This window comes from Dryas octopetala, chromosome 3 (genome assembly GCF_963921425.1).
Source record: "Dryas octopetala chromosome 3, drDryOcto1.1, whole genome shotgun sequence".
NCBI lineage: Eukaryota > Viridiplantae > Streptophyta > Magnoliopsida > Rosales > Rosaceae > Dryas > Dryas octopetala.
Window position 1 is genome coordinate 12,183,440 of NC_141368.1, and position 18,656 is coordinate 12,202,095.

General features: G+C 38.7%; 2 protein-coding genes and 1 pseudogene across 3 annotated transcripts; 2 read left to right on the forward strand and 1 right to left on the reverse strand.

The window, feature by feature from the left end:
• Positions 1–2,521: 2,521 nt before the first annotated feature.
• LOC147290958 (protein STRICTOSIDINE SYNTHASE-LIKE 10-like) lies at positions 2,522–5,090 on the reverse strand (annotated as a pseudogene).
• A 2,022-nt stretch (positions 5,091–7,112) lies between these two features.
• Positions 7,113–7,941, forward strand: LOC147290959 (coiled-coil protein). Its single transcript, XM_086237998.1, has one exon. It carries the CDS (start codon positions 7,135–7,137, stop codon positions 7,768–7,770), a length of 636 nt encoding a protein of 211 aa, XP_086094124.1. The 5' UTR covers positions 7,113–7,134; the 3' UTR covers positions 7,771–7,941.
• Positions 7,942–11,070: 3,129 nt separating this feature from the next.
• LOC147290960 (TMV resistance protein N-like) lies at positions 11,071–17,138 on the forward strand. Of its 2 annotated transcripts, XM_086235753.1 has the most exons (7): positions 11,071–11,644; positions 12,822–13,920; positions 14,010–14,315; positions 14,412–15,263; positions 15,351–15,900; positions 16,124–16,218; positions 16,625–17,138. In XM_086235753.1, the coding sequence occupies exons 1-7, from the start codon at positions 11,118–11,120 to the stop codon at positions 17,024–17,026; spliced, it is 3,831 nt and encodes a 1,276-aa protein (XP_086091879.1). In that variant the 5' UTR covers positions 11,071–11,117; the 3' UTR covers positions 17,027–17,138. The 2 variants fall into 2 exon arrangements, with proteins under 2 accessions (XP_086091879.1, XP_086091880.1); XM_086235754.1 differs by lacking the exons at positions 16,124–16,218; positions 16,625–17,138 and having other exon boundaries at positions 15,351–15,672; positions 15,744–15,875.
• The last annotated feature ends 1,518 nt before the right edge of the window (positions 17,139–18,656 follow it).

Below are 18,656 nucleotides of genomic sequence, written 5' to 3' on the forward strand. Positions count from 1 at the left end.
CCTACAATACTTTCTAAGTTTCTAGTTGTTTATCATTGGATATTTTCTATATACAAATTTATTGGAAGTCGTACTATCCTTCCTTGTTGGTTTCTGTTCAAAATCTCAAATATTAATATTAAACAATTATAAAAAGCAATCTTATCAACTTAACAATTATAAAAAACTATCTATTGATTTGAAAACATATTTATGTGTATATACATGAGTTCATTGCCATATACATATCTATATACCTCAGAAAAGCCAAAAAACAAACGCAAATATGCCAAGGGAAGACGTGCTAGCCCATTTTGCCGTTTCAAGAAGTACCAAAAGATTGTCATGTGTTTACAAAGTTAATTAATTCATCAAATTAATAACTGTATATATTTATATGTATATATTAATGAAGTGTGCTTGATTAATTTGATGAATATGTATGTGTGTTTAAAAATGGTATTTTTGTAACATTATTATATTTTTGGCATAAATTCAATTTAGACACATAACTATATAAGCTATTTCAACGGGGTCCATGAACTTTAAAAATATTTTAAATATGCACCCGATCTATTATCTAAATTGAAAAATGAATTTATGTCCATTGATTCGTTGAGAGATCAGTTAAATGACAGTTTGACTTTTGCTGACCGGGATTAATTGGCACGTGGCGCTATCTCAGCAAACATTTCCCGTCAAATGAGCGATACAGGCCCACAATTTAATAATAATAGAGAGAGAGAGAGAGAGAGTTTGTGGGCCCATGTCAGGGGTTAGGTGGACAATGAGCGACATATGTCCACCTAACCTCTGACACGGGTCCACAAACTCATCATCTCTTTCTCGCTCGTTGAACACAAGTGAGAGATTTATATTCGAATTTGGGAGAAAACGTGATATTTTTTTGAGACTAAATGATCAGGAGAGCATTCGACGAGCGGGAAAGAGGTGATGGGTGTGTGGGCCCATGTCAAGTGGACATGTGTTGCTCATTTGGCGGGAAATGTGTGCTGAGTTGGTGCCACATCGCCAATTAATCCCCATTAGCAAAAGGTAAGCTGACATTTAACTGATCTCTCAATAAATTGATGGATAAAATTTCATTTTTCAATTTACATAATAAATCAGATGTATATTTGAAATATTTGAAAGTTCGTGGACCCCGTTGAAATAGCATATATAGTTATGTGTCTAAATTGAATTTATGCCTATATTGTTTCATTCCATTCTTGGATATACCAAACACAAGGATGAGAATGTAAACCATTTCCTAAACTTGATCCCAAAATTGTTCCAAACGTTAGAATGGAAATCCTAATACCATTTCATTCAGATATAGTAATATAATGGAATACAATTTCTATTCCCATCCTTAGATTATTGTCAAACAAACAGGGTCTAAGAGCAAGCCCAATGCATGGGTTAAACCTCAATTTATCCAATTTAGGTTATAGTGTTACTATTTCAACCCGATATGTACTATTTTTTCAATTTTAATTAAAATATTAATAACAATTACTTGTTCTAATGTATGGCATAATCATAATGTCCGACGAATCTACTCTAGAGTTTATTTTTGTACAGAGTAGATTCATCGCTCCAACTTTGTTATCATGTAGAGCATGTTATGGTGCATAACCCTACCCTTTAAGATAGAACAACCCAGTTATCATAATTGTACACTCGCATATTCATATTGATGGCCGGTTTGTTTGGGTTGTTTCTTTGGGTGAAGAACTTATTAAATAATACTTAGATAAAAAACACTCGACAGAAATTATATATCGGACACCACATTAAGCTAGTTAATTATCACTTGATTTATAACATTCATTTGCACATAGCAGTTTATGTTATTTTGAAACCAAACTAGTCTCAAAATTATCATCTGTATATATATGTACTCAGGCTGTTTAATAACCACATTATATATTCATGAAAGATCTGTAATTTGGTGAATTGGAGAGATGTCATGCGTGTTGGTTTGGTTGTCTCTTTTTTTAATTTTTAATTTTTAAACAATATTTGATGGTGCGTGTAGTCAATTATTTGGGTGCTAAGTGATGTTGTGTCTGACAACAAAAAGTGATGTTGGTGATGTCCCTCTCCAAGAAATTCGAGATTGTGAGTAGACGAGGACTCTGTTTTGTTCTGGAGTTGATTTAGTTGGGGGCACGGGTTAAATTTTTGGTAAACTTAAAGTTATGCCAGTTCACTGTACTGGAGCAATTTCAACCTTTTTACTCATTCACTTATTTGGTGGAAAGTCTACAATCATATCTCACCCGCTATGCACTTCTGTGTTTTGGTAGAGGCGACTAATATGCTCATCTAGCTTGATAACTCTGATACTAGCTTTGCCATTTGCTTTAGGTTATTTTCCAAAAGTTGAATTTTTGAACCATCCATCAAAAAAATTTCTCATTAAGTGAGAAGAAAATTACACATACTTAAACGTATCAATATCCAATAATAATTGATTTGAAAATAAAAATAAATAACTTATTACATGTAATTAAGGAGTTAATATTTTTGTCATCTAAGCCCTAAGAACTCCTACATAAGCATTTGTTGATGACCCTACCCACAACCAGCCATTATATTCATGAATTTCACTAATAGATTGGAGCCTTGTATCACCATCTCCATCTAACACCTCCAATACATTACCTTGCTCATCAAGCTTTATCGCTGTTTGTACCCAAAAATGACACGTGAGTTATTATTGGCAATCTTTTATATTGGTCATTTCTCATGTTGGCCATTTCTCATATTGGCCATTTCCGTGTAGTGGCCAAGAAAATTTTCTTAACTCGTACACTCTTATTTGGTGGCTAACTCACTTTGGGGCCAATGAGTGTTTTTAACCCACTCCTCTTTAAATTGTGGTTTAAGGGCTAATAATTGTTTAAGACTACTAGCCAATATGGCCCACGACCCAAAAGAAGTTTTTAAGACCAGTAATGAGACTATAAAATGGATGAACCCTTCTCAATAAAGGGGCCGGTAGAGATTTCTGCGGCCCATTCGCATAATCAACTCCGAAAAATGAGTCCAAAATTACCAGGAAGCCAAATCAAGCAATGAGTCCAACTTTGAAAAAAATTCGGAAAGTTTTGCGAACAAGTCACCTAGATGGACAATGACTCAATACGATCAAGTAAAGGACTCCTACTATGGAAAGAATTTCAATCCTCATCAATGACAAAACTTGGCCGCAAAGAAGAAATCTCAGAACTTCGAGTCCTACTAGGAGAATGAAGATGATGCCAGGAAATGACCCATTATCTAGAGTTGTATCCTAGCACCCTTATAAATAGAGGCATTCGAAAGAAGAGAAAAAAAAAACATTCAGCATCCAATACACCCAAATACTCAAATCTCAAGAATCTCTCAAAGTTCTTTTGCTTTCAATTTCTTTTTAGTTGCTACCGTTCGAGGTGCTTTTAGGTTTCTCATAACTTTAGTCTCAAGATCATTAGGTTTGTAGCTCTGCCATTGCCTTCACAAGGATTGTGGTATCGATTTATTTTATGCACTTTAGTTTCATGCAATTGGATCGTTTTTATTTTAATTCTTGTTCAAGTTCTTTACTCAATACATAGATGTTTATTTTGTTCATTGTTCTTTTTAATATTGAAATTGATTTAGTTGGCAATAATAGCATTGAGTTTCAGTATAATTTTATCGTCCATAGTTTCTTTTATCTTTTTGGCCAATTTCATCATTGTATTCATGAATGCAACAATATTGTTCTAAGGAGGCCGAGACGCGACTCGGACTCTGATTCCGACTAAAGCCTTGTCCCCGAGGCTAGAAAAGAATTTAGGCCAAGAGCGGTTCATAGCTTGGCTGCACAATCGTTAGATTAGATTTCAGATTTAGGCGCAAAACCCCAACATTACCATCCCAATTTCTATTGTGGCCTAGTTTGAGGCCCAATAGTGGCACGCCCTACACACTCACATCCAAACGGACCAAAAATCACTTTTGGCCAACCTTGGCTAAAAAACTAGTGAACAACCGCTACAGGATTTCCGGTTAACCATGGAACGACTGAAGCTTTTGGGACCCCCCCATTATTTAGGGCCACCCAAAATTCTCCTCTGTCATTTCGTTGAATGTTATCTGCAGCCCTTTCTAATTGAAAAAAAAGTTCAGCCCTATAAGCTTTGGGTCTACGAAGCCAAAACCTATGAATTTTGTTTGTGGCGCCTTCGACTACTAATAGGAAAGAATTATCCTTGCTCATAGGCACACCATTTGCGAAACCCAAGCCAGGGAGCAACATTGTCACCACGTTTGTCCAGGGGTTATATTGCAATAACCTTCCTGTTTTGTCACCAGAGTTGATTACCGAAGGCCATGCCCTATTGAGGAAAAAAAACAAAAAAAAATGTTAAACAAATTTAAAAAACAAATTGATGAAATTATCCATTGAGTTGTGTAATATGTATCTTCTTTGGTATATTGTGCTAGTATCTGTAAAATAAACCATTCATGTTCCAGTGTCAATGTCTAAATCATTTAGGAAACGGAATGGCAGTCCTCCAATAGAATTGGCAACTTTTTGTGTCAAACCACCATTGGGGCCTGTCTTTAGAAGTCCAAAATAGGCATCTGCAACGTAGAGTTCGCAAGTTATAGGGTCGGACTTTAGGCCAAGTGGTCTCTCGCATATAGGTTCAGTGGCTGGGTTGGTTGAGCCATCACATAATAACTTTGGCCTATTTAATATAAAATTCACTCAATCAATTTTATATTTGATTTAAAAAGGAAAATTAAGCATAAAATTAAGTCGACATAAACTTGGAGGCAGAGTGTTAAAAAATTGATCTTTACCTGTATGTCCCGTATGCGGAGGTGTATGCGAACTCAGTCCAACCAAGCTGAGATCCTTGCCACTTGAAGATTATGCCGTCTGAAACTCCGACGTACGGTCCTCTTCCATGGCAGTCGAAAGCAACGCTTTCGGGGCCAGTCACCCTCGAGAGGTCAATTTGAAGGTAACACCAGAGGTTATGATGAATCACAGAATAACCTTCTCCAAACTTAGCAGCTGATAGAACGCTAATTAGGAAGAAAAGGAATAAGCACGACAACCTCATCTTCACTGATCGAGTATGATTGAAATTACTTTATACTGACTGATGAAGTATGATTAATTGACTGATCAAATATGATTGAAATTACTTGTATCACTTGTGTTTGATTTGGCTGCATAAGTCTGCTATTTATAAACAAGTTAGCAGCCTGCGATATATCCATTTCATACAGGATTTGGATTATCTTTCATTTCCTTACTTTAATTCGTTTATAGAGTCCCATTAGAAATAGGAAAAACACAATTATAGCATATAAATGTATAAATTTAAGATAGTGTTGCTAGCCCAATCACTATGGGATTTCCTGGATCACTATTAGGATGATTACATATAAAAAATTGTTAAAACTTTGAAACATTCATTATTGTTTAACTAAAAAACTTAAAACGTTGTACCAAAAAAGTAAAATTTGATGTCTTGGGATAAAAGCCCAAATACCCAAAATAATCTCCGAGTGTGGATTAGTAAGATCCATCTGAAGCCCTACAAGCTTGTTAAGGCCCAACAGAAAGACTAGAAGGAACATAAGCCCAAGGCTAGTCCTATCCTACAAACTAGAAGAGTATATGATAATATCCCCAACTCCATCTAATAAGACTAATATATTGTGTTGCAACTTGCAAGCCGAACCAAACTCTATTGTCAAATTCATAAAACTCACTCCTCATTTGATCAAGACACTACCAATAATCCTTCATTAAATGTTGAGGCAATCGGATACGTATGAAATTCCTAACTCATTCAGTCATTCCATACTTTTTTTTTACAACTTTGAGCCAACTCTAGGAACTTAACATTCTTACCCAAAAAAAATAAAAATAAATTAACATTGGAGAATATTTTAAGAACACCATACTAATAATGTGACCAATCTATTCAAATTATAATATGCATAAACTCAAATAATTAAAAAAATATATATGTTATAAAATCACACCACCAAACACAAAAATGCTAGAAATCGCTTCATTATATCAAATTTCATCTTCACCATTACAATACAATTCCTTTTCAGGGGGAGGGGGGGGGGGGGGGGCTATTCAGACCACCCAATTTTGCTGAGTTGACCACCCTCTTAAATTTTTGCCCATTTTGCCCCTGCATGCCCACTCTCCAATTTTGGCTGGCCACCCCTCCCCGCCGCCGGCGCGACCCCAACTCTCCCATCGTCGGTCGACCCTACCCCTCCCCATGGCCAGCACGACCCCCCCACCCCTACCCCGATCTCCCTTCTCTCTCTCTCTTCCCTCTCTGCCATCTTCTCTCTCTCCCCTCTGTCTGCCTCCCTCCCTCACCGGACCACCATGGGTGGCCGGTGCGACCCCATAGACCTCCAAATCGGGGGTTGCGCCGACCACCCATGGTGGTCCGGTGAGGGAGGGAGGCAGACAGAGGGGAGAGAGAGAAGATGGCAGAGAGGGAAGAGAGAGAGAGAAGGGAGATCGGGGGTGGGGCGGTCGCGCCGGCCATGGGGAGGGGTAGGGTCGACCGGCGATGGGAGGGTTGGGGTCGCGCCGGCGGGGGGGAGGGGTGGGGTTGCGCCGGCCACCCATGGTGGTCCGGTGAGGGGGAAGGCAGAGAGAGAGGCAGAGAGAGGGGAGAGAGAGGGAAGAGAGAGAGGGGAGATGTGGTGGGTCAGTGGGTGGGTCGCGCCGGCGGTGGGGAGGGGGTAGGGTTGGCCCGGCGGCGGGAAGGGGTGGCCGGCCAAAATTGGAGAATGGGCATGCAGGGGCAAAATGGGCAAAAATTTAGGGGGTGGTCAACTCAGCAAAATTGGGTGGTCTGAATAGCCCCTCCCCCTTCCTTTTCTTGTATTTTATATAAGTATAACTGTATAAGAAAAGCTAAAATATACAATTTTGAATTGTTGAGAACTTGAGATCCAATTTAAAAAAATTTTATTTTCGAAAATGAAATTAAAAAATTTGTATTTTAATTATTATTTAGAAAAAAAAGAGCTTTTTTAAATTCTAATAATATGGTATATATAAATAGCTAAATTCAGTGTTTAGTGGCGGCACAAGACCTAGCTCTGCAAAAACCATCCATGGCCTGCACAATCGATTTCCGCTGCCTAGACGAAGGCTTCGGCGGCAAAACCGCCAAGCGCAAGAGAAGCGCCCAAACCGCCACCACTACCGACGAAGACGCCTATGGCCTGGCCGGCTCCGGCGCGATGGAAATCGACGACACGTGTCCGCCTCCGGCGAAGCGCTCTGCGGTACCCTCGTCGGAGAACCCGGACAAGCCGAGCTTCGGGAGGCCGAGCTACGACGGCGTGATCGCCGGGAAGGTCTCCGGGCGGAAGTGGAAGCAGCCGAGGAAGCAGCGGTCGTCGGCGGCGCACGTTAGCTACAGGGGCACGACGTTCAAGGAGAGGGCGAAGGAGAAGGAGATAAAGCGGGCGTACAGGGAGCGAATGGAGGAGCTGAAGGGTGAGATCAAGAGGAACAAGGAGGAGAAGAGGAGGAAGAGGGAGGAGCGAGAGAAGAGGAAGAAGGAGAACGTGTTGAGGTCCGGGACGAAGGTGCAGATAATTTCGAACCCGAAAACGATTGAGAGGATCGCCAAGTCGAAGAAGCGGAAGCTTCTTAGGCCTGTTCCTGATGATTTGGTCACCAACAACACCAAGAACAGTAAGAAGAAGAACACCAAGAACAGTAAGAAGAAGAACACCGATTAGTCTAAATCAGTCTCTTATTTTTTTCGTTGTTGAAGTTTTTGTTTTTGTTTTTGATGTTGGGTTGGGTTCAATTTTGATCCTTTTTTGTTGTGTTATGTGTTAGTGAAAAGGAATGTATGCTATTCAGAGTTGCTTATGTTCAGTTAATATAATTTGCTTTCAAATGTGAAATCTTTCATTTTCTCTCAAGTTTTGCATTTGGGTTCATGTGGTTCTATGAACTGAGTAAGACTTCTGTTTAGCAGACATGGGTTCTTTTTCTTTATGTGAGTTGTATGCAACTATTGATACTTTGGTGTTCTGTTTCGAAGTTCTAAAGCATGTGGGCAATGTGGATTTTGTTTGTAGATTTTGCCCATGCTATTGTGTTGCATAAACTTGCATTTCAGTTTATATGGCAGTGATGTGTTGAATTTGAGAGATAATAGGCATTACAATTGGAGGTCAATTTGGAGGAATATCAGGAATGTTGTAGGATACTAACTGTTAGGATCAAGAAGTGAATTGAAGAAATTTCTTAGTCCATGACTGTCACCTTAGAAATTGTATAATGGTTTCATGTTCGTCTCAGCTCTAGGGTAAGTTTCAGTAGCTTTTTAGTGTAGTTATAGTAAAAGAAGAGAGTAGAGACCAACACAAAGAAATGAAAAATTGAATACATCCAAGTGAAAAAAAAAAAAAAAGGGTATGTGTAGAGGTGTATATTCAGCTGATATATGGAGTTATTTTTATTCTTTGCTTTCCTTCCATTTGGACATATTTTAAAAGAATCTAAAGTGTCATAAGGATGAAGAGTTTAAATGATTGATAGATCCTTGACTGCTGCGATCCCATTTAACTATTCTCATTGGATGAAACTTTTTACCAGAATGATGTTCATTCTCTACTCTTTTCTCTATGTTGTTTTTGTATTCAATAAATTTCTTTTGCGATGGCTGTCTGGTACAAAACTCTTGACTCTTGAGTGCAGATTCTTTTTTCAAAAAGCGTCCTCAAGTTCAAATAGGTTACCTGTGTCTGCTTAACAGTTTGTTTCCTCCCTTTTCCTAGGTCTATGTCATGTTCAAATATTCTGGTCATCACGGTTGTGTGCAGGAGCCATTTAGATCTAAATTCACATGAGGGTGTCAATGAGCATATATTTGGATCGGATTACCCCATATAAGCAAACTTCAGATTGTCTAGTATAGCACAGGGGTGGGGTATGCATGTTGTAGGCAGCTATTATGCCTACGATGTGTTACTTGGTCTATGATTAGATGATAATTGGTTTACACTGTTATGATTTGTTAATATTTCTGCATCAGTCTCTGCTATCCGCTTGTTCACATCACTATTTTTCTTGAAAACAACCTAAGCATTTAGACATTTTGCACACGGTATATATAGAATTTGAGCTCAACCAAAAGATAGGTGGTCTTTGAACAGTTGGGATATAAGATTATCATGTGGTTTGCCATTTGCTTACATCCATGCTGGCACTCCTAGCTGGACTCTAACACTAGTCTATATGTGTTTTCCAAGGTTTACTCTGAAGTCCTACTTTTCTACTTGTTGTGTGAGTTTGCTAAATAGGTTTTTAGTGTGTTCCAACAAGATACCCAATATGCACATACAAATAGTGAGTTAGCTATTACAGTCATGAGTAATGACTAACTTGAACACATAGGTGAACCAAAACTAAGGCCAGCAAGAGTAAAGGAAAATGTAAACAGAAGGAATGGGAGATATAGAGAAGGAAGGCTTGGATAGATAGCTGAGACTTGAGTGATGAGATGTGACAGACAATGTGTGAGACATTGGCTTTGAAATTTGTTTGTAGCTTGTAGCCCCATGTTAACATAATAACATAGTCGTAGTCAAAAGAAAACAAAATGGGTCAGTTTTTCAAAATCCAAACAATTAAAAAAATTGCTTTACTCAAAATTGTTATTGTTGGAGGTGCTTCCATGAATGGAAGAATGGGAGGATCTTAACCCTCGGGCTTCATCAAAAAAAAAAAAAAAAAAACACTATGCAGTACATGGCATGTCTCCCTAACATCCATGATAAATGATGTGAAACCATCGCTTGTGCGTATTCTTACTAACTGCTTTTGGTTTAGTTTTATATATCTCCAGAGTGTTGGAGGGATTCGAATCGTCCATTCTAGATCAAAAAGAAAAAGAAGCAAGCGTGGTTATATGGATCCGATTGTGAGAATTTAATGTAAATACCAGCCTTTAAATCTGATTGACATGCCCTAAAGTCCTTGGCTTGTACTTCCATTTCAACCACCAGAAAAAAAAGTGCGATCTCCTTCCTCTCCCATTTTGCAGCGTTCCTTTGCAAAGAACAGGAACTTAATGAGAAATAAACCCAATACTTATATTTTAGGACAAAATTAGCATCGAGCACTTGACAATTCTTATCGAGCAATAGACCGTTGCAACCTAAACACATGCAGATGCACGTTTGCATTCAAAAAATGGCATATGCAAGCTCAAAATGTCATAAAAACTGCAAATGCAAGTCCAAATTTAGCTTCAAATGCCGATTGTAGAAGCAGATGCAGAGTACGTTTGCATCTACTGAGCTATTGGTAAGAATGTCGAGCGTTTGACATCTTTTTTCCCCTAACGGACGGCGCACAAGAGAATAGAATATCCTTTACTTTAATTTTTTTTTTTTGGGTGTATTTTCAGTTAAAAACCTTCCATTTTTTGTCGTTAGGACTTAGGAGTAATTTATTAAAATGATTGGCTGCGAAATGCAAATGAAAAATGAGAAAAATGTGTCTCTGTAGACTGTTTACTTTTAAAAAGGCACAAACAGTAACAGACTCTAGTGGCCCCTGCTCTTACCACTGCCATTCTTCCATATTTCCATGCGATTAGAAAAAGACATGTTTTCATTTGCTTTTCTAAAACAAAGAGTAGACACGCTTTTAATTCATTCAGCTATTTATGAGCTGCTTGCTAGTTTACACAATCCAGAAAATTCCAGTCAGAGACGGCAGCTGCAAGCCAGTGACTGATTTGTTTGGTCATCGATGGTTCTTGTCATGAGAGAAGCTCAACAAACCTCCTTTTCCATTAATACTTGTCCTTCTCATGATGGATGTCCCCAACCAACACCAAACAATTCAGTAGAAAGGGTAACAAAGTCCTCAAAGCATGAGTAACAAAAGTCATAGCAATTAATACAACAATAATTTGGTTTAGTTCTCCAACAATTTGGTCGATCGGTTTAAGTCACTTGGACGTCATTCATGAGCTGCTTTGCTTTAAATTGTTTGCTTTACATGTACATGTACATGCACCACCAGCAATTTGGTATTTAATTTCACTTTGTTTATTTGTTCATCGATGGCTCTTGTCATGAGAGAAGCTCATCAAACCTCTTCTGCCATTAATACTTCTCCTTCTCATCATCCATGTAGTTATGACGTGTTCTTGAGTTTCAGAGGCGAAGACACTCGCAAGACTTTTACTGACCACCTCTACACAGCCTTTGTGGATCAAGGCTTCCGCACGTTCCGAGATGACGATGAAATTGAGAGAGGAGAATATCTTAAGCTGGTACTGCAGAAAGCCATCCAACACTCACGATCTTCTGTTATTGTGTTCTCGAAAGAATACGCGTCTTCCACATGGTGCCTTGACGAGCTTCTCATGATCCTCCAACGCAAGAGGACCTCCAAGGACGACCATGTCGTTTTACCAGTCTTCTACGACGTTCATCCTTCTCAAGTGAGGAACCAGACTGCAAGTCTTGCAAAAGCATTTGCAGAACACCAAAAGAGTAAATGGTCGAACAAGGTGGAAGAATGGAGGGCGGCACTCACACAAGTTGCAGATCTTGCAGGGATGGTCTTTCAAAATGAAGCTGCTGGGTAATTAATATCATTCATACTACATTTTTCTGGTGCTTGAATAGAAGGATCATGTTGAGAGATAAGTCCACATAGGATCTAGATCCTTGCTTGTTTTTCTTGGCTTATTTTTGCTCGACTTTTAATTATTTTATTATCTAAGAGTAGAGAGAAACAGAAGAACCAGATCCATAAAACAGAGTAGTCCAGCTCCCCAAGAAATTTGATAAACCTGTTATATATGGTTATTATTGCCTAAGTTACAATTGTAAATTTTAACTCACTCATAAACTCTTTGGATCTATTAATTATAACCTTTAGTTTGAATATGTTAGAATTAGTAACCGATGATGGTTCTCTGTATTTAAAATAGAGCAAATTAACTTCTCTATCATTTTAAAGTATTAGAAAATAGAGAATTAATACATGGATAATACTTGGGTCACCCCCAGTGTGTACCTGCTCACTTTCTTATAGCAAAGATTTAGAGAAAAAAAAAAAATTGTGGGCGACGATAACACCACATAACATGTTTGTGTGTGACGACGGTAATACTATATCGCATGCCAAGTTTAACAAGATGTTACGAATCCACTTAAATTATAACATTTGTAGAATTATTAAGCATAAGGAATTTGCAACATCACATCAGCATATCACATAATTTATTTATTTTTGATTAAAAGCATATCACATAATATTAATGTCACATAAACAAATTCTAGGAAAATAAAAAGACAGTTTTCTACTTCTTCTTCCCTCTTTATCTCCTTTCTCCCTTCTGGCCAGCATGAAACAGAGACATGACAAGGCATGTATAGAGGAGATGGGAGGAGAGGACCATGACACTGTGCCATGCACCAAATGGACACATTTTATGAAAAGCAAGGTATATTTTTAAGTGATGAACGTGATCATCATTTGGTTAATAGTCCCTATAACTAATTAGTTGATTCCATATTCACAAAACAATGTAATACACTACTTGGTTAACTTTTTATAAATTTTGTGCGCGCTACTGTTCTTTCAGATTCATCCTATTGGTACCTTAGTTCATATTGTGCCAAATCTGCATCATTTGTTTACTGATCTTTTGTTATTTTAACTTTCTCATGTTACATGAGACTTTTCGTTGCAATTATATTAAGTCATGATATACTTTGAATATTTATTTTTTAATTTGAATGCAATTTTTTAGGTTCGAGGCAAAGTTTATTAAAAAGATTATTAAAGTGATTGGAGGCAAGGTAAGTCGTACACTCTTAAGTGATGCCCCAAAATTGTTTGGAATCAATTCTCAAGACAATGGCATAAATTTATGGTTACAAGATGGATCAATTGACGTTGGCATACTTGTAATTTATGGGATGCCTGGAATAGGGAAGACAACTCTTGCAGAATTTGTATATAATTCAAACTTGAGAGGATTTGAAGCAATGAGTTTCCTTGCAAATATTAGAGAAATTTCAGAGAAACCAAATGGATTAGTTAAAATACAAGAAAAACTTCTTTCAGATATTTTGAATGGGAGAAAAATGAAAATACACAGTGTTAGTGAGGGAATGAGAAGGATTGGAGATGCCTTAAGCTCTAAAAGGGTTCTTCTTGTTCTAGATGATGTGGATAATATGGAACAATTAGATGTGGTACTTAGGATGCAACATCAGTTTTATCCAGGAAGTAAAATCATCATCACCACTAGGCGGGCAAGGTTGTCAAAGGCTCACCAAGTTACTAAGGTGCATGAGGTTAAAATCTTGGATTACAATGAATCATTAAAACTCTTCAGTTGGCATGCTTTTAGACAGGACTATCCCATTGAAGGTTATATGAAACTTTCAGAAAAGGTAGTGCGTCACATAGGAGGACTTCCACTGGCTCTTAAACTTTTGGGTTCTTCTCTACTAGGGGAAAGTGTAGATGTATGGAAAAGTGCATTAAAGAGATTGGAAGCTGCTCAAGATAGTCAAATCATGAATAAACTCAGAATAAGCTATGACTCTTTACAAGATGATCATGACCAAAAATTATTCCTCGACATTGCGTGTTTCTTTGTTGGTGAGGACAAAGATTACATTGTTAAGATACTAGATGGATGTGATTTATTCACAATCATTGGCATTCAAAATCTTGTTGATAGATGTTTAGTGAGAATTAATGCATCGGGAATGGTGGTGATGCATGACATGATTCGTGACATGGGAAGAGGTATTGTTCGCCTAGAATCAGAGGATCTCGGAAAACGTAGTAGATTATGGCATCATAAGGATTCTTTCAAAGTACTTAAGGAAAAGAATGTAAGAAACATGCTCTGTAAGTGTATATATGTGTATATATGTATTTTGATCTTTTTGTGAAACTTATCCAAACGCTGCTTTTTTATTAGGGTACCAAATCAATTGAAGGTCTTGTCCTGGACACACATGTGCTCATGTGCTATGCAGACACTCCAATAAATTCAAATGAGATAGTTTTGGAAACCAATGCATTTGCGAGGATGCGCAAACTAAGACTACTCCAGCTTAGTCATGTAAAACTCAATGGACGTTATTCAAAATTTCCTAGGGGATTAAGATGGTTATATTGGCTGGAATGTCCTTTGGATTCTATACCCATTGATTTTCCTTTGGAGAGACTAGTTCTTCTTGAAATGCACTACAGCAGGTTGAAGCAAGTCTGGCAGGGAACAAAAGTATGTAGTTTACATTTTTCCTTTTCCTTTTATACATTTTAAGGTTTTAATTTGAATTAACTCACTTCGTTGTTTCTTCTTTATTACTTCCCCCAGTGTCTTCCATCATTGACCGTGCTTGATCTCAGCCATTCTCATGGCCTTACCAAAACTGCTGACTTCTCACTTTGCCCCAATCTAGAGAAGCTTATTCTTGTAGATTGTGCAAACTTGATTGATGTCCATCAGTCCATTGGAGAACTAAAGAGGCTTATTTATTTGAATATGAAAAATTGCAAAAATATTAGGATGCTTCCGAAGAAGGTGTTTTTGCTAAACTCACTTGAAACACTTATTATATCTGGTTGCTCAAATCTGAATGAGTTTCCAATGGAGATGATGAGGAACTTGGAATCTCTAAAAGTGTTTGAAGCAGACGGAATTCCATTCAACTCATGGCCAGGAAGAAGTTTATGTGTTTCTTGGACCTCTTTAGTATATTTGAGTCTTCAAGGGTGCAATCTGACGGATGATGCTTTTCCTGTGAATTTTGGCAACCTATCCTCATTGCAAAGAATAATTCTAAGTGATAATCCAATTTGTAGCCTACCGAATTGCATCAAAGGTATAGCGAGGCTCCGTCTACTCACTTTTAACAATTGTACGAGGCTCAAGTCACTTGTAGGGCTACCAGAAGTACACACATTGTATGTCTATGATTGCCAATCATTGGAAAGAATAACATTTCAATCTCTTGGGTATGAATCACATAACGTTCTTTTTGGTTGGGGAAACCACAACCTACTTGAGTATGGGCACCACTTTAAGATAGAACCCATTGGAAGAGTTGATGTAGAAATGATCAACCTCTTGGGCTTGTGCAACTTGGAAACCATGTCAACCATTCAGATACGTTGGTGTACGCTTGTGGATGCTCATGCAGAGGGAGAGAAACGACGTCCCATCCAGGTACGCCTCTCTCTCTCTCCCTCTCTCTCTTTCATATCATATGTCAGTGTTTACTAATATATATTATGATTTCCATGGCATATATAGGGAATGTATGAATATGGTATATTCAGTACTTTTTTTCCTGGAAATGGGGTTCCAGGTCAGTTCAGCCATAGAAGAACAGAGTCCTCCTCAATATCTTTTGTTGTGCCGTTACTTCCTAATCTCAGAATTCGAGGCTTGAAGATCTTCTGTGTCTATGCACACAATCCTTATACAGTTTTTGTGAGTGAACCTATGGGTATTATAGTTAGAAATAGGAGCAAGGGTCTGAAGTGGATATATTACCCAACATTCTTCGGTGTTCCAGATGAGAAAGAAGAAATGATATGGTTAAGCCACTGGAAGTTGGAGAATCAATTAGAAGGTGACGATGAAGTTGTTGTTTCAGTAATATTTTCGACATGTGCATTGGAGCTAAAAGAGTGGGGCCTCCAGGTTGTGCAAGAGGAAGAAGATAATATCACGAGTACTCAACACAACTCCACGGAGGATCCTTGTTATCCATTTGTCATTGGTGCAGATTTGTCAAGATATGAGAAGATGCCAGGAACATACCACTTGTCCTGGTTACCTGTTCCTGATGAAGATACAGGTGTGTACATGTTCAGAAACGCTTTTGATTTTACTCCAAATATTGTTTTCAAAAGAAAAAGAAAAAACAATAACACTGCTGATAAATTAATTAGCATCAAAAGTTTATTTTGTTGATCCAAGTCTCATTGGGTCATTGCTAGTTGATGCTCCACCAAACACTTGCTTTTCGGCCCACATTTTCTCTAATTTTTGGAATTTTTGGTTATTTATCTGTTTTTTAGAAGAAGAAGAAGAAGAAGAATTACAGTTACAGGATAATCACACACTTGCAGCAACGAGTGGCGGCAACTATGAGTGCGGAGTCAGAGGCTGGAAGGTGCTCATCTTGGCTGCTGGCTTCTTTCTCTTTTCTGTCAACCCTACGCGAATTTGTTGTATTTACATTAATTCACTTTTTGTTTGTCAAAGTTCTGTTTTGCATATATTAAATACATGCATAGCATCAATCAAATACATTTTGGATGTCGATGTTACTTTTTCATTCCTTTTAATTTGTTGTTCAATCACAAATTTAATTCGTAACAGGTGCTGAAGAAAACCCGAATCTCGGGCTCTTATAGTTATAAGAACTTACATTATCATATATGTTTAATCGAATTACTGGGGAGCCATAAATATATGTGTGTGTGTAGTCTTATGTAATCTCACAACTAAAATGTTTGGGAGTCCTCCGATATGCCATACATGATGTTTGTTCTAATGTGCCTTTTTTGAATATACAGGAAAAGAGTCTTGAGAAAGATGAAGGTGGAACAGAAGATTCAATTGAGGGACATGCAGGTACTAGCAACACGCAGAAACGTTGTCCTCTAAATCCCATAATTGATTTTTGTCTAAAAAAGAAATCAAAGACATCTAGGTCAACCGAATCGGATGATGCACTTGAAGCATGGACAAAACCTCTAAGTAGCAAGACTGAAGCTTCCTTGGCACAGACTGACAGTAAAAAGAAGGAAGTAATAGCCTCCATTGAAGATTGTATGGACATATTGGAGGCTACGGAGGGCGTGACAAATGTTGCCTATTTAAGAGCTTGTGAGGAATTTAAGAGTTCTGATTGGAGGAGGATATTCATGAAGATGTCTGATGCAAGGAAAGGAATATGGCTTGATAGCCTAAAATGAGTGCTTGTTATTTTGATATCTATGATTTATGTCTGGAACTTAATTATTTGGATGTGAACTCCTTATTTCACTGTTTCAAGATGATTGTCAAGTTCTTAGCTTGATTTAGAGAGCCTTCACATTTCAGGCTTAACTTGGGCAATGGCTGAGCCCAATCCATCCCACACCCTTAGTAATTAGCACTACCATAATCTGACAAATTGCATTCTGCATTATAGTGACTATTGCAGATAAGGTCTCAAATTTGGGAACCATCATATAAAACTGAGGAATTTGAAGTATTTCTTCACAATTCAATTTGATAAGATATATCTGTAGGCTGTAGCTTAGATAATTGTATGCTTAAAAAATAGACACCCTTTACGAGTATCAAAATGTCTACAGTATTCTAAACTTCAGTTCACACAAAAAACAGAACAGCAAGCATATAGCAACCTTTGTATACTGACAAGTTCAAGTTCATAATAGTATTTTAAAACTACTATTATTTTTATTATTTTATAAATTTTAAATTGTTGTAAATATATTGTTATATGTGGCTATCCCTGTAATTAGTTGTAGGGGCATACTAGTAAATATACAAAACCTAGTAAACCCTACTTCTATATAAGGATATTTATAACATGAATAAGATGAACTGATCATATTCTCTCTGCCTCCTCTCTTCCACAAACCCTAGATTTTCACATACTTTTACAACACGTTATCAGCACGAAAAGCTCTTTGGATTGTGGATCGCCAAACAAAAGAGGATCATCATTCAATCCGTTCTTCAATCAATCAAGCACGAAAAGCTCTTTGGATTGTGGATTGTGGATCGATAAACGAAAGAGGATCATCCTTCAATTTGTTCTTCAACCAAGTAGGTTTTATAAAATAATTTTATGTTCATGGTTATTTAACCTTGATTGATTGAAAAATCCTCATGAAGCATGAACCCTAGATTTATGTGATTGATTTATGTGGGTTTATATATTTTATACATGCTTTCTTGGATTGAATGATTAAAATAAAAAGAGGAAGAATTTTTGGGTGATCGGGAAACCACCCCGAGCAGCAGCCCCGCGCTTCCAACTCCCGCTGCCTGCAGCAGCCCGCAGCAGCCTTGCTGCCTGCAGCAGCCCGCAGCAGCCTTGCTGCCCTCGCTGCCCGCAGCAGCCCGCAGCAGCCTTGCTGCCCTCGCTGCCCGCAGCAGCCCGCAGCAGCCTTGCTGCCCTCGCTGCCCGCAGCAGCCCGCAGCAGCCTTGCTGCCCTCGCTGCCTGCAGCAGTCCCTCGCGCGCGTAGCACACCACCTCCTGTGCTGCCAGCAGCCAGCCAGCAGCCCCTCGCTGCCCACTAGGCAGCCCACGCAGGCGCAGCCTCGCTGCCATCGCAGTAGCCTCGCGCAGCAGGCCCTCTATCGCGCAGCCAGCCTTGCTGCTGCCTTGCAGCCCAGCAGGCCTTGTAGCCTTGCAGCAGCCCAGCAGGCCTTGCTGCAGCCCAATCAATCTGCTGCCAGCCCAGCAGGCCAGCAGCCTTGCTGCCCACCAGGCCCACGGCCCAACTGGCCAGCAGCCCAGGCCCGCCACGCCACTGCCACGCAGGCAGCCACCTTGCTGCCACGCAGGCAGCCACCTTGCTGCCACGCAG